The following is a 14,208-nucleotide window of genomic DNA, read 5'->3' on the forward strand; positions in this document are numbered from 1 at the left end:
GAAGAAAAGCTTTTCTCTCTGAAGCTTCAAAAGGCTATATAGTTTCCAAAAGAGATTGACAAACAGATATTCTACTTTGTGTACACTTGGAATTCTACATTGAATACTACTCTATTGAGTTCTGAGGGTCACAGTTCAAAATCAGAAAGGAACTAGAAATCATAAAGATACCAATAGTATCAGAATTGTGTGCTCAATGGCTGAGATACAGCCTGTCAATTACTCTATGATATCCTTAAAAGAAAAGAAGTATTTTTTAACAGATTATCTGCCCCAATTTTTTGTCTTTTTTTCCAAGCTACAAACCAACTCAACAGTTTCCACTGAACACAGATTCATCTTTCTCTACATGGCTCCCTTTGCTTTTCTAAAATACTTTAAGACCTGATTTCATGTATGCAAGTAAACAGAATAATGGCAAACAAATTTTACTTGAGGTGAATGTAAGAAATAAAATAACGCAATATGGCAAAGTTCAGTCAAAAGACTGATCATTTGACAGGGCAAGCAAAGCTTTGCCACAGGAACTGACATATAACAAAAATCTCAAACTCAGCTCCAATCATACTGGTTAGGGTCTCATACAGTAATTTAAAATCTCTGATTAATTATTCCAAATCGATTAAGTGTATCATGTTCCCAAATGTTCAATGCAGAGATCTTAGCCAGTTTATAACAATTATTTCCCTTAGTTAAGTGTGCAACCCTGAGATTAAGAAATAAAACACTCTCTTTCTCTGTCTCTTGATCTTTCTCTCTCTCACTCTGTCTCTTCTCTGTGCTCTCCTCTCTTTTCCTTCTTCACCCCTTCCCTCCGGTCTGTCAGGTTTACCCCACCAATAAACCCTTTCCCTTGGGGGGAAAAAAAAGAGAGAAAGAGAGAAAGGAAGAGAGAGAGAGAAAGAAAGACAGACACACACACATAACCATTTATATTTTTAGGTAAATGTATATTAATAGCTATATAAAGCTTTTTATCTGTGTTTATTTTATCTGTGTTTTATTTGTCCTCTTATGGAAATGCTTGAAACTTTTAAGTGAATAAGCAATATAAAAGTAGTATCAAGGATCAGCATTTGACCTAGCAGTTTATAAGTACATTGGAATGCCGATATCTCATGTTGGGTGCCCCTGGATTCAACTTCTGGCTCTGGCTCCCAATTCCAGGTTCCCGATGATGCAGACTCTTGGAGGCAGCAGTTGATTTCTCAAATAGTTGATCTCTGCCATCCACGTGGATTGAATTCCTAGAAGCAATAGTTCCTGGTCTAGCCATTGAAGCATCTGGGCAGTAAACCAGCAGATGGGAGCATGTTCATTGGTTCTCTCTCTCTCCCCCATTTCGTGTGTGTGTGTGTGTGTGTGTGTGTGTTTTGTCTCTGTGTCTCTTTCCCTTCCAAATAAATAAATAAAACAAAAATAGCCAGAAAAAGCACAGGTATAGTAGATTAGAAGATTCTAACACGTGTACAAATATATCCAATTTGAAAAGATAAATTCTATAAAGTACACTGTAAAATTCTTTGAGATTTACTAAAAATCTCAATATACCTTTACCACATGATTAAGCAACTACACTGTTCGGTTTTCACTGTTTGGTTTTTATCCAAGGGAGCTGAAAAATTACATTTACTAAAAAACTTGAATACAGATGTTGATAGCAGCTTTACTCATAATTGCAAAAACTTGGAATTAACCAAGAAGTCATTCAATACATGAATGTATAAACAAAATGTGACTCCTACAGTTAACAGAATATCATTCTGCACTAAAAATAAATGAGTTGGGGCCAGTGCTGTAGGTAAAGCCACCACCAGCAGTGCTGACATCCCAAATGGGCACTGGCTGGAGTCCGGGCTGCTCTACTTCCGATCCAGTTCTCTGCTGTGGCCTGGGAAAGCAGTGGAAGATGGCCCAAGTGCTTGGGCCCCTGCACCCACACGGGAGACCTGGAGAAGCTCCTGGCTTAGGATTGGACACTGCAGCCATTTGCAAAGTGAACCAGCAGATGGAAGATCTGTTTTTCTCTTTCTCTCACTCTCTCTATCTGCCTCTGCTTCTCTGCAACTCTACCTTTCAAATAACTAAATAAATCTTAAAAAAAAAAATAGAAAGGAAGACCATATAAAAAAATTAGCTGTCCATCACAAAAAGATGTAGAAGAAACTTGAGTGAACATTACAAAATGAAAGAAGCCAATCTGAGGCGGAGCCAAGATGGCGAAATAGTGAGGGCGTGCACCGATAGTCCGGGAAAATTTAGTTTAATAAAAGGGGAGTTACGGTAGCCGCAGAAAAAAGAACCAGGAAAATATTGCAGAGGAAACTCTTCTGGATCTAGTGGCTGTGAATCGGAGGACCTACTGGGAGAACAAGGTTGCCCACCGCGCAGAAGCCGAGCCGCGGGAGCCGCAGGGTCTGCGCGCCAGTGCAGGAAGGGGAGTGCATGTCACACAGACACCAGCGGGAAGAGTTGGGACGCCCAGGGCTCCGAGTCCACACATCGGCGCTGGAAGGGGAGGTGAGCTCAATAACACGAGACACTGGCGGGGAAACGGGGGTCAGAATCTAGAGGGGAGCTGGAAAGTGCAGCAGACTCACTACCGGAAAGAAGGAAAAAAAAGGTTGGGGATTTCTCTCTCCGCCAACCTTGCAAAGGTTGCAAGGCTGCAAGGCTTGAAGAGTTTGCAAGAGACGAAGAGCAGGCCCCCTCTCTGGATTTACATAACAACATGGGAGAGCTAAGGAACTGAGTCACTACAATACAGTAGCCTAGGCAAACCAATGGGGGTCCAGAGGAGAAACGGAGCCTACACACACTCTTTGGGTAGAAGCCAGAGATTGGAAGAGAAACGGAGCCTACACAGACTCTTTGGGTAGAAGCCAGAGATTGGAAGCAAAATACCATCAATTCTGCACAGCCGTGCCGTGCGGTATTACTTACCCCCTGAATAAATTAAATAAATAAATAAATAGAGAGAGATTTACCACGCATAACCTGAGGGTGTCACCTTTGCACACCCATAACCAGGAAGAACCAGGCAGAGCTCTCAGGCCACACCCATCTCAAGCCTCCAAGGCTCCTCCAACAGCAGGCAGTCCACTTAACACAGACATAGTATAAAATAAAAAAAAAAAAAAAAAAAACGCACAGTGACGAAAGAAGAATTAACTATGCCAAGCAACAAACACAGAAATCGAGGGAACAAGATCAACGACGACACTATGATGCCTCCAAATAAACAAAACACCCCAAGCCAAGATTATGAAGCCGATGAGATAGAAGAAATGCTAGATACGGATTTCAAAAAATTTATGATAACATCATTTAGAAGTTTTCAAAAGCAAATCCTTGAACTACAGAAATCCTTATTGGACAAGATTGAAAATCTCTCTCGTGAAAATGAAATCTTAAGGAAGAATCAAAATGAAACGCAGAAACTAGTAGAACAGGAAAGTGTGATAGTGAAGAGAAATCAAAATGAAATGAAGAGCTCAACAGATCAAATGACAAACACATTAGAAAGCCTTAAAAACAGAATGGGTGAAGCAGAAGAGAGAATATCGGACTTAGAAGATAGAGCACAGGAAAACATACAGTCAAACCAAAGAAAAGAAGAGGAAATTAGAAACCTAAAAAATATTGTTGGGAATCTACAGGATACTATTAGAAAAACCAACATTCGAGTTCTAGGAGTTCCTGAAGGCATGGAGAGAGAGAAAGGATTGGAAGGCCTTTTTAGTGAGATACTAGCAGAGAACTTTCCAGGTTTGGAGAAGGACAGAGACATCCTAGTACAGGAAGCTCATAGAACCCCCAATAAACATGACCAAAAGAGATCCTCACCACGACACGCTGTAATTAAACTTACCACAGTGAAAAATAAAGAAAAGATCCTAAAATGTGCAAGAGAGAAACATCAGATTACTCTCAGAGGATCTCCAATTAGACTCACAGCAGACTTCTCATCAGAAACCCTACAAGCTAGGAGGGAATGGCGAGACATAGCACAGGTGCTAAGAGAGAAAAATTGCCAGCCCAGAATATTATATCCTGCCAAGCTCTCATTTGTGAATGAAGGTGAAATAAAGACCTTTCATAGCAAACAGAAATTGAAAGACTTTGTGGCCACTCGTCCGGCCCTGCAAAAGATACTTACAGATGTGCTACACTCAGAAACACAGAAACACGGCCATCAATATGAAAGAAGGGAAAGGAAGAACACCTACCAGTAAAAGAGCATGGGAAGCTCAAAGCATATACTAGAAAATATTTCCGGGAAAATGGCAGGGCAAAGTCACTACGTATCAATAGTCACATTGAACATTAATGGTCTGAATTCTTCACTTAAAAGACACCGATTGGCTGACTGGCTCACAGAACACAACCCAACTATTTGTTGCCTACAAGAAACACATCTCTCTAACAAAGAGGCATGCAGACTGAAAGTGAAAGGTTGGAAAAAGATATTCCATGCCAACAGAAACCAAAAAAAAGCAGGTGTAGCCATATTAATATCAGACAAAATAAACTTTAATACAAAAACTGTTAAGAGAGACAAAGAGGGACACTATATAATGATTAAGGGTTCAATTCAACAGGAAGATGTAACTATTATAAATGTATATGCACCTAATTACAGGGCACCGGTTTATTTAAAAGGTATGTTAAGGGACTTACAGGGAGACTTAGATTCCAATACAATAGTACTGGGGGACTTCAATACTCCACTCTCAGAAATAGACAGATCATCCGGACAGAAGATCAACAAGGAAACAGCAGATTTAATCGACACTATTGCCCAAATGGATCTAACAGATATCTACAGAACTTTCAACCCTACATCTACAGACTTCACATTCTTCTCAGCAGTGCATGGAACCTTCTCTAGGACTGATCACATACTAGGCCATAAAGCAAGTCTCAGCAAATTTAAAAGAATTAGAATCATACCATGCAGCTTCTCAGACCACAGCAGAATGAAGCTGGAAATTAGCAACTCAGGAAACCCCAGAAAGTATGCAAACACATGGAGACTGAACAACATGCTCCTGAATGAACACTGGGTCATTCAAGAAATCAAAAGAGAAATCAAAAACTTTCTGGAAGTAAATGAAGACAACAACACAACATATCAAAACTTATGGAATACAGCAAAAGCAGTATTGAGAGGCAAATTTATAGCAATAGGTGCCTATATCAAGAAATTGGAAAGGTACCAAATAAATGAGCTTTCAGCGCACCTCAAGGACCTAGAAAAACTGCAGCAAACCAAACCCAAATCTAGTAGGAGAAGAGAAATAATTAAAACCAGAGAAGAAATTAACAGGATTGAATCCAAAAAAACATTACAAAAAATCAGCCAAGCGAAAAGCTGGTTTTTTGAAAAAATAAACAAAATTGACACCCCATTGACCCAACTAACTAAAAAAAGAAGAGAAAAGACACAAATCAATAAAATCAGAGATGAAAAAGGAAACATAACAACAGACACCACAGAAATAAAAAGAATCATCAGCAATTACTACAAGGACTTGTATGCCAGCAAACAGGAAAATCTATCAGAAATGGATAGATTCCTGGACACATGCAATCTACCTAAATTGAACCATGAAGACATCGAAAACCTAAATAGACCCATAACTGAAACAGAAATTGAAACAGTAATAAAGGCCCTCCCAACAAAGAAAAGCCCAGGACCAGATGGATTCACTGCTGAATTCTACCAGACATTTAAAGAAGAACTAATCCCATTTCTTCTCAAACTATTCAGAACAATCGAAAAAGAGGGAATCCTCCCAAATTCTTTCTATGAAGCCAGCATCACCTTAATCCCTAAGCCAGAGAAAGATGCAGCACTGAGAGAAAATTACAGACCAACATCCCTGATGAACATAGACGCAAAAATCCTCAATAAAATTCTTGCCAATAGAATACAACAACACATCAGGAAAATCATCCACCCAGACCAAGTGGGATTCATCCCTGGTATGCAGGGATGGTTCAACATTCGCAAATCAAACAATGTGATTCACCACATTAACAGACTGCAAAAGAAAAACCATATGATTATCTCAACTGATGCAGAGAAAGCATTCGATAAAATTCAACACCCTTTCATGATGAAAACTCTAAGCAAATTGGGTATAGAAGGAACATTCCTCAATACAGTCAAAGCAATTTATAAAAAATCCACAGCCAGCATCCTATTGAATGGGGAAAAGTTGGAAGCATTTCCACTGAGATCTGGCACCAGGCAGGGATGCCCACTCTCACCACTGCTATTTAACATAGTTCTGGAAGTTTTAGCCAGAGCCATCAGACAAGAAAAAGAAATCAAAGGAATACAAATCAAGAAGGAAGAAGTCAAACTATCCCTCTTTGCAGACGATATGATTCTGTACTTAGAGGATCCAAAGAACTCTACTAAGAGACTATTGGAACTCATAGAGGAGTTTGGCAAAGTGGCAGGATATAAAATCAATGCACAAAAATCAACAGCCTTTGTATACACAAGCAATGCCATGACTGAGAAAGAACTGCTAAGATCAATCCCATTCACAATAGCTACAAAAACAATCAAATACCTTGGAATAAACTTAACCAAGGACGTTAAAGATCTCTACGATGAAAATTACAAAACCTTAAAGAAAGAAATAGAAGAGGATACCAAAAAATGGAAAAATCTTCCATGCTCATGGATTGGAAGAATCAACATCATCAAAATGTCCATTCTCCCAAAAGCAATTTATAGATTCAATGCAATTCCAATCAGGATACCAAAGACATTCTTCGCAGATCTAGAAAAAATGATGCTGAAATTCATATGGAGGCACAAGAGACCTCGAATAGCTAAAGCAATCTTGTACAACAAAAACAAAGCCGGAGGCATCACAATACCAGATTTCAGGACGTACTACAGGGCAGTTGTAATCAAAACAGCATGGTACTGGTACAGAAACAGATGGATAGACCAATGGAACAGAATTGAAACACCAGAAATCAATCCAAACATCTACAGCCAACTTATATTTGATCAAGGATCTAAAACCAATTCCTGGAGCAAGGACAGTCTATTCAATAAATGGTGCTGGGAAAACTGGATTTCCACGTGCAGAAACATGAAGCAAGACCACTACATTTCACCTTACACAAAAATCCACTCAACATGGATTAAAGACCTAAATCTATGACCTGACACCATCAAGTTATTAGAGAACATTGGAGAAACCCTTCAAGATATTGGCACAGGCAAAGAGTTTCTGGAAAAGACCCGGGAGGCACAGGCAGTCAAAGCCAAAATTAACTATTGGGATTGCATCAAATTGAGAAGTTTCTGTACTTCAAAAGAAACAGGAGAGTGAAGAGACAACTGACAGAATGGGAAAAAATATTTGCAAACTATGCAACAGATAAAGGGTTAATAACCAGAATCTACAAAGAGATCAAGAAACTCCACAAAAACAAAACAAACAACCCACTTAAGAGATGGGCCAAGGACCTCAATAGACATTTTTCAAAAGAGGAAATCCAAATGGCCAACAGGCACATGAAAAAATGTTCAAGGTCACTAGCAATCAGGGAAATGCAAATCAAAACCACAATGGGGTTTCACCTCACCCCAGTTAGAATGGCTCACATACAGAAATCTACCAACAATAGATCCTGGAGAGGATGTGGGGAAAAAGGGACACTAACCCACTGTTGGTGGGAATGCAAACTGCGGAAGCCACTATGGAAGTCAGTCTGGAGATTCCTCAGAAACCTGAATATAACCCTACCGTTTGACCCAGCCATCCCACTCCTTGGAATTTACCCAAAGGAAATGAAATTGGCAAACAAAAAAGCGGTCTGCACCCTAATGTTTACTGCAGCACAATTCACAATAGCCAAGACCTGGAACCAACCTAAATGCCCATCAACGGTAGACTGGATAAAGAAATTATGGGATATGTATTCTTTAGAGTACTATACCGCAGTAAGAAACAATGAAATCCAGTCATTTGCAACAAAATGGAGGAATCTGGAACACATCATGCTGAGTGAAGTAAGCCAGTCCCAAAGGGACAAATACCATATGTTCTCCCTGATCGGTGACAACTGACTGAACACCAAAAAGGAAACCTCCTGAAGTGAAATGGACACTATGAGAAACGGTGACTTGATCAGCATAGCCCTGACTGTTAATGAACAACTTAATACATTTTCCCTCCTAGTAGTTTTTTTGTCTGTTCTACTTAATATGACTGGTTTAATTCTGTAATTAATACACAGTTATTCTTAAGTGTTGAAAATTAACTGAAATGTGATCCCTGTTCAACATAAGAGTGGGAATAAGAGAGGGAAGAGATGTATAATTTGGGACATGCTCAAGCTGACTTGCCCCAAATGGTAGAGTTAGAAACATACCAGGGGACTCCAATTTAATCCCATCAAGGTGGCATGTACCAATGCCATCTCACTACTCTAAGCGATCAATTTCAGTTCACAATTGATCATAATGAAAGGACTAAGAGTCAAAGGGAGCACATAAACAAGTCTAGTACCTGCTAACACTAACCGATGGAATAAATAAAGGGGAGAGTGATCCAACATGGGAAGCGAGATACTCAGCAGACTCATAGAATGGCGGATGTCCTAAACAGCACTCTGGCCTCAGAATCAGCCCTAAAGGCATTCGGATCTGGCTGAAAAGCCCATGAGAGTATTTCAGGCATGGAAAGCCGAAACACTCTCGGAAAAAAAAAAAAAAAAAAAAAAAAAAAAACAACCTAAATGAAAGATCTCTGTGAGTGAGATCCCAGTGGAAAGAACAGGTCTTCAAAGAAGGAGGTACCTTTCTCTGAAGGGAGGAGAGAACCTCCTCTTTGACTATGACCTTGTCTAAACAAGATAAGAGTCGGAGAACTCAAGGGGCTTCCATAGCCTTGGAAACTCATGACTGGAGCATAGGGAGATTACTGATGCCATAGACAGGAGTGTCAATTGGTAAAGTCAACAACAGGAGTCACTGTGCACTTACTCCTCATGTAGGATCTCTGTCCTTAATGTGCTGTGCATTGAGATTTAATGCTATAACGAGTACTCAAACAGTATATTTCACTTTGTGTTTCTATGGGGGTGCAAACTGTTGAAATCTTTACTTAATGTATACTAAACTGATCTTCTGTAAAAAAAAAAAAAAAAAAAAAAAGAAATGATCAATTCCCAACTTGACTCTCACTGGGATTAAACATGACAATAGGTCTGATCTGATTTCATCATCATTTAAAAAAAAATCATCTATTATTTTTCACTTTATGTTTCTGTGTGGGAGCAAACTGTTGAAATCCTTACTTAATGTATACTAAGCTGATCTTCTGTATATTAAGACAATTGAAAATGAATCTTGATGTGAATGGAAGGGGAGAGGGAATGGGAAAGGGGAGGGTTGCAGGTGGGAGGGACGGTATGGTGGGGAAGCCATTGTAATCCATAAGTCGTACTTTGGAAATTTATATTCATTAAATAAAAGTTACAAAAAAAAAAAGAATAAAAAAAAAAAGAAGCCAATCTGAAATGGCTACATACTGCATGATTCCAACTATGTGACACTATGGAAAAGGCAAAACTACAGAGACAATAAAAAAGATCACTGGCTGCAAGGAGCTAAGGCATAGGAAAGGATAAAGAGGTAGACACCAGAGAATGTTTAGGAAAGTGAAATTAATCTCCATGATACTACAATGACAAATACAATTCATCACATATTTGTTCAAACCTACAGAATATAAAATACCAAGACAGAACCCTAATGTAAACTCAGGCTCTGGGTGGTTATGATTTGTCAACAAAGATCCATCTATCATAATAAATGTACTGTCCTGGTGGGGTATATTAGTAATGGGGAAGATTACGCATATGTAGGGGTAGAGCTACCTGGGAAATCTCAGCACCTTCCTGTCAATTTTCTATGAATTGAAAGCTGCTCTTAAAACAAAAAGCCTTTGAGGTTTCCAAAGAAGCAAAAACTGCTACTTTTTGAAAAGATTATAAAAAGGGTTTCGTGAAGGAGGCAAAGACAAACAATGCAAAGTAGATTGGTAACTGATACAAATTTTTTAAAATGTACATGTAAACATTTCAAAAAGACAGATACATTATATGTAAGACAGTGTTGACGATAGGCCTGGAAAATGGGGCTATCCTATGGCAAGGCTAAACCACAGAAATATCTAGTTTTTAATACAGTTAACGATAAAAAATTATTAAAGTATCAGAGTATAAAATTATCACAACAACAAGACAGTTGAGAAAAATTTGGCAACAATATAAGATTAGACTGCATAGCACACCTAGTTTTAGCTATCCTTCCCTAGACCCTTTTTATTCTTGTTTGTAATTTCTCATTCTTTTTTTTTTTTTTTTTTTTTTTTTGACAGGCAGAGTGGACAGTGAGAGAGAGAAACAGAGAGAAAGGTCTTCCTTTTGCCATTGGTGCGCTGCGGCCGGCGCATCGCGCTGATCCAAAGCCAGGAGCCAGGTGCTTTTTCCTGGTCTCCCATGCGGGTGCAGGGCCCAAGGACTTGGGCCATCCTCCACTGCACTCCCGGGCATAATTTTTCTTTCTTGATCCCTTATTCTGTGCAACAAATGTGAATTATCTACATTTTTAAATACTAGACATCACAACTTAACAGAAACAGAAACTGCCATAAACACATTCTTTATACTATAATCTGACTTAGTAACGATGTTAGCCTGAAGAAAATTCTACGGATATTGACTTTGCACATTGTCATCTTCTTTCATACTGACAGAAAATATAGTAATCATTGAGAATAATCCTTTAAAATCCATTATAAACTTCATTATAAATCCTAAACCTAATTCTCCAAACCAACTGTTGACATTGTCCTTCAGCATCAAAGAGCTATCATGTAAATTTAAGTCCTTTCATAGCTTTAAATCCTGTTACCACTTACTAGCTGTACATCTGGACAAGTTATTTACCTCTCTGTGTCTCAGTCTCCTGACCTATAAAACTGTGATAATGACATGAACAACCTCAAGGGCTATTGTGAGAACTGAGTGAGTTAATTTACCTAACTCTCAATACTGCAATTCAGCCAAGTTGGCTCTTCAATTTATTCTATTTAAATGTATGTTCATGAGGATTTCATGTGATATCATGGATTTAAATAACATACATATGCTATTAACTGCCAAATTTCTCTCTCCAGTCCAGGCTTCTCCCAACTATTTCAAACCGCCTACATGACATCTCTGTTTATTCCACATCTAAAAGGAATCCAAACTTAAAATACGCAAAATAGATTTCTAATATTTGCCATTAAACCTACTCTTATTCTTACTACCACAACTCAAATAATGGCTACTCTATTCATTCAGCTGCTTTTTGCCTCCTCTCGTTAAGCCTATTACCCATTCATTTTCCCACCCAAACCATCATAAAAATCCTGTCAAAATACATACAGAAAATATTTATACATATACAAAATGCAATCACTTCTAACCATCTCCTTAGCTACTATCTTGGTCAAAGTCACTATCATTTGTCTGTATTACTGCAAAGCCTACCTAGACTCCAGTTTCTGCCCTTTTTATCTTTCAATCTGTTCTTAACACACACGCCAAGATGGTCCTATCAAAATATATCTTCTGAGGCCGCACTGTGGCGCAGTGAGTTAACACCCTGGCCTGAAGTGCTGGCATCCCATTTGGGCACTAGTTAGAGACCCGGCTCCTCCACTTCCGATCCAGCTCTCTGCTGTAGCCTGGGAAAGCAGTGGAAGATGGGCCAAGTCTTTGGACCCCTGCACCCATATGGGAGACCCGGAAGAAGCTCCTGGCTCCTGGCTTCGGATCAGCACAGCTCTGGCCATTGCGGACAATTGGGGAGTGAACCAGCGGATGGTAGTCCTCTCTCTCTTTCTCTCTGTGCCTCTCCTTCTCTGAGTAACTCTGACTTTCAAATAAATAAATAAATAAATCTTTAAAAATATATATCTTCTGCTCAAAACTCACTAATAGCTTCTCTCATCAGTCAGAATAAAACCCACTTCCTGACTATGATTGTTCAAGTTTAACATGACCTGGTCTCTCACAATCTCTCTAACCTGGATCTCCTACTTCCTGCTCTCTTATTCATTCCCCTCCAGCAACACTGGTTCCCTTGCTGTTCTTCCTATACCTTATACTTGTTCCCATCTTTGTGCCTTTAAATTCTCTGTCCCTATGCCTAGAATGCTTTACAAAGGGAGTCACTCCTTCATTTACTTCAAGTCTGCATCAGTGTCACTTTTTCAATGAGATTCAGAATGAGTACTCCCATCCCCATGTCACTGAAAATCTTCAGCACCCTGCCATAGGATATAAAATGTTCTAAAATACTTTAAAATTAATTTATTCTTTGTAGTATTTACCAACTGTATCCCTACTCAAACAAAAGTTCTATGCAGGCAGGTGTTTCTGGTTTTTCTCATCAACAGATGAATGAATCATAGAACAAAATAATTCATTTAAAATGAAACGAATATCTAAATCAAGTCTCTCATTGTGTAGGAAAGAATTCAAAGGTCAGTGTGACCCACATAAAGTCAGTCAGAAGGCATCAGGCCCTGAATAAAAGTAGGTCTCCTTGGCCCCAAACATAGGCTTTCTTCCAACAGGGAATGATGGTGGAATGTAAGAGAACAAACATGAAAATAAATTTTAAAAACAAGTAAACAAGTAAGTATACATATACATAAACACACAGACACATCTCAGAATACTATCATTGAAAGGAAAAACATTATACAAGGTGATTGTGTCAATAAACAAATGTTTATTACTTACCTCTACCCCAGATTTTTTTGATGATATCTGTGTTACAGTTTCTTTGAATTTATTTGCCTTCTCAAGTTGGGCTTTAAGTTTTTCAGCTAATTCCTTCAGAAAGAAAAACAGGTAAAACAGCAAGAAACAGAGGTTAATTCTACATTACAGAATATTTCAAATTTATAAAACAGAAAGGAAAACAGCATGACAATGATCCATGTAGTCATCACCTAACCTCAATCATAAACTCAAAGCCTAGTAAATCAATTATTAATCAACTTAGTTACAGGCTTCTCAAATGTATGTAGCACATGTTTATGCTTTGAAGATAAATAATAGAAGCCAGTATTGTGACACTGAGTTAAGTCTCCACTTGTGTCACAACATTCCATATCAGAGTGCTGGTTCAAGCATTAACTGCTCTGCTTCTGATCCAGCTTCCTGCTAATGTGCCTGAGAAGGCAGCAGATGATGACTTAAGTATTTGGCCCTTGCCACCCAGGTGGGAGATCCAGATGGAGTTCCTGGCTCATCCTCAGCTGTTGCAGAAATCTGAGGAATGTACCAGCAAATGGAAGATGGGTCTCAGTCTCTCTCTCTCTCTCTCTTCTCCCTGTCTCTTTGCCTTTCAAGTACATAAATTAATAAATGTTTGAATGTAGATAATTTCAAAGACATATGAGTGTATTGGGGGGAAAAAGGGAGATAGAAGAAGTGCATACTTTAAGAATGTCATTTTTAGGGGCTGGCACTGTGGGCTAGAGAGTAAAGTCACTGCCTGCAGTGCTGGCATCTCAAATGGGTGCCAGTTCAAGTGCTGGCTACTCCACTTCTGGTCCAGCTCTCTGCTATGGCCTGGGAAAACTGTAGAGGATAGCCCAAGTGCTTGGGCCCCTGCACCCATGCGGGAGACCTGGAAGAAGTTCCTGGCTCCTGGCTTCAGATAAGCCCAGCTCCGGCCATTTGGGGAGTGAACCAGTGGATGGAAGACCTCTTTCTCTCTCTCTCTCTCTCTCTCTCTCTCTGCCTCTGCCTTTCTCTAGTTATGCCTTTCAAGTAAATAAATAAATCCTTAAAAAAACAAGAATGTCAGGATGGCACTGTGGTGCAGCTGGTTAATGCCCTGGCCTGAAGCACCAGCATCCCATATGGGTGCCGGTCCGAGATCTGGCTGCTCCACTTCCAATCCAGCTCTCTGCTATGGCCCAGGAAAGCAGTGGAAGACAGCCCAAGTGCTTGGGCCCCTGCACCCGTGAGGGAGACCTGGAAGAAGCTGCTGGCTCCTGGCTTTGGATCAGCACATCTCCGGCCATTGCAGCCACATAGGGAGTGAACCAAATGGGGAGTGAACCAGTGGATAGAAGACCTCTCTCTCTCTCTGCCTCT

The 14,208-nt window shown here is 39.5% G+C and overlaps 1 protein-coding gene across 6 annotated transcripts in view; it reads right to left on the reverse strand.

Moving 5' to 3' along the window:
• The window catches only part of CWF19L2 (CWF19 like cell cycle control factor 2), a 167,777-nt gene that overhangs the window by 96,080 nt on the left and 57,489 nt on the right, over nt 1–14,208 (reverse strand). For all 6 annotated transcript variants that reach the window (XR_016234260.1, XM_008261932.5, XM_089333346.1 and 3 more), the window contains one exon: nt 12,841–12,933. Coding sequence is in view for 5 of the 6 variants with exons in the window: in XM_008261932.5 (XP_008260154.3) it covers nt 12,841–12,933 (93 nt within the window). In the remaining variant the exon portion in view is untranslated. The remainder of the gene's footprint in view (nt 1–12,840; nt 12,934–14,208) is intronic.

This window comes from Oryctolagus cuniculus, chromosome 1 (genome assembly GCF_051225735.1).
Source record: "Oryctolagus cuniculus isolate XC-2025 breed Fujian yellow rabbit chromosome 1, ASM5122573v1, whole genome shotgun sequence".
Classification (NCBI taxonomy): domain Eukaryota; kingdom Metazoa; phylum Chordata; class Mammalia; order Lagomorpha; family Leporidae; genus Oryctolagus; species Oryctolagus cuniculus.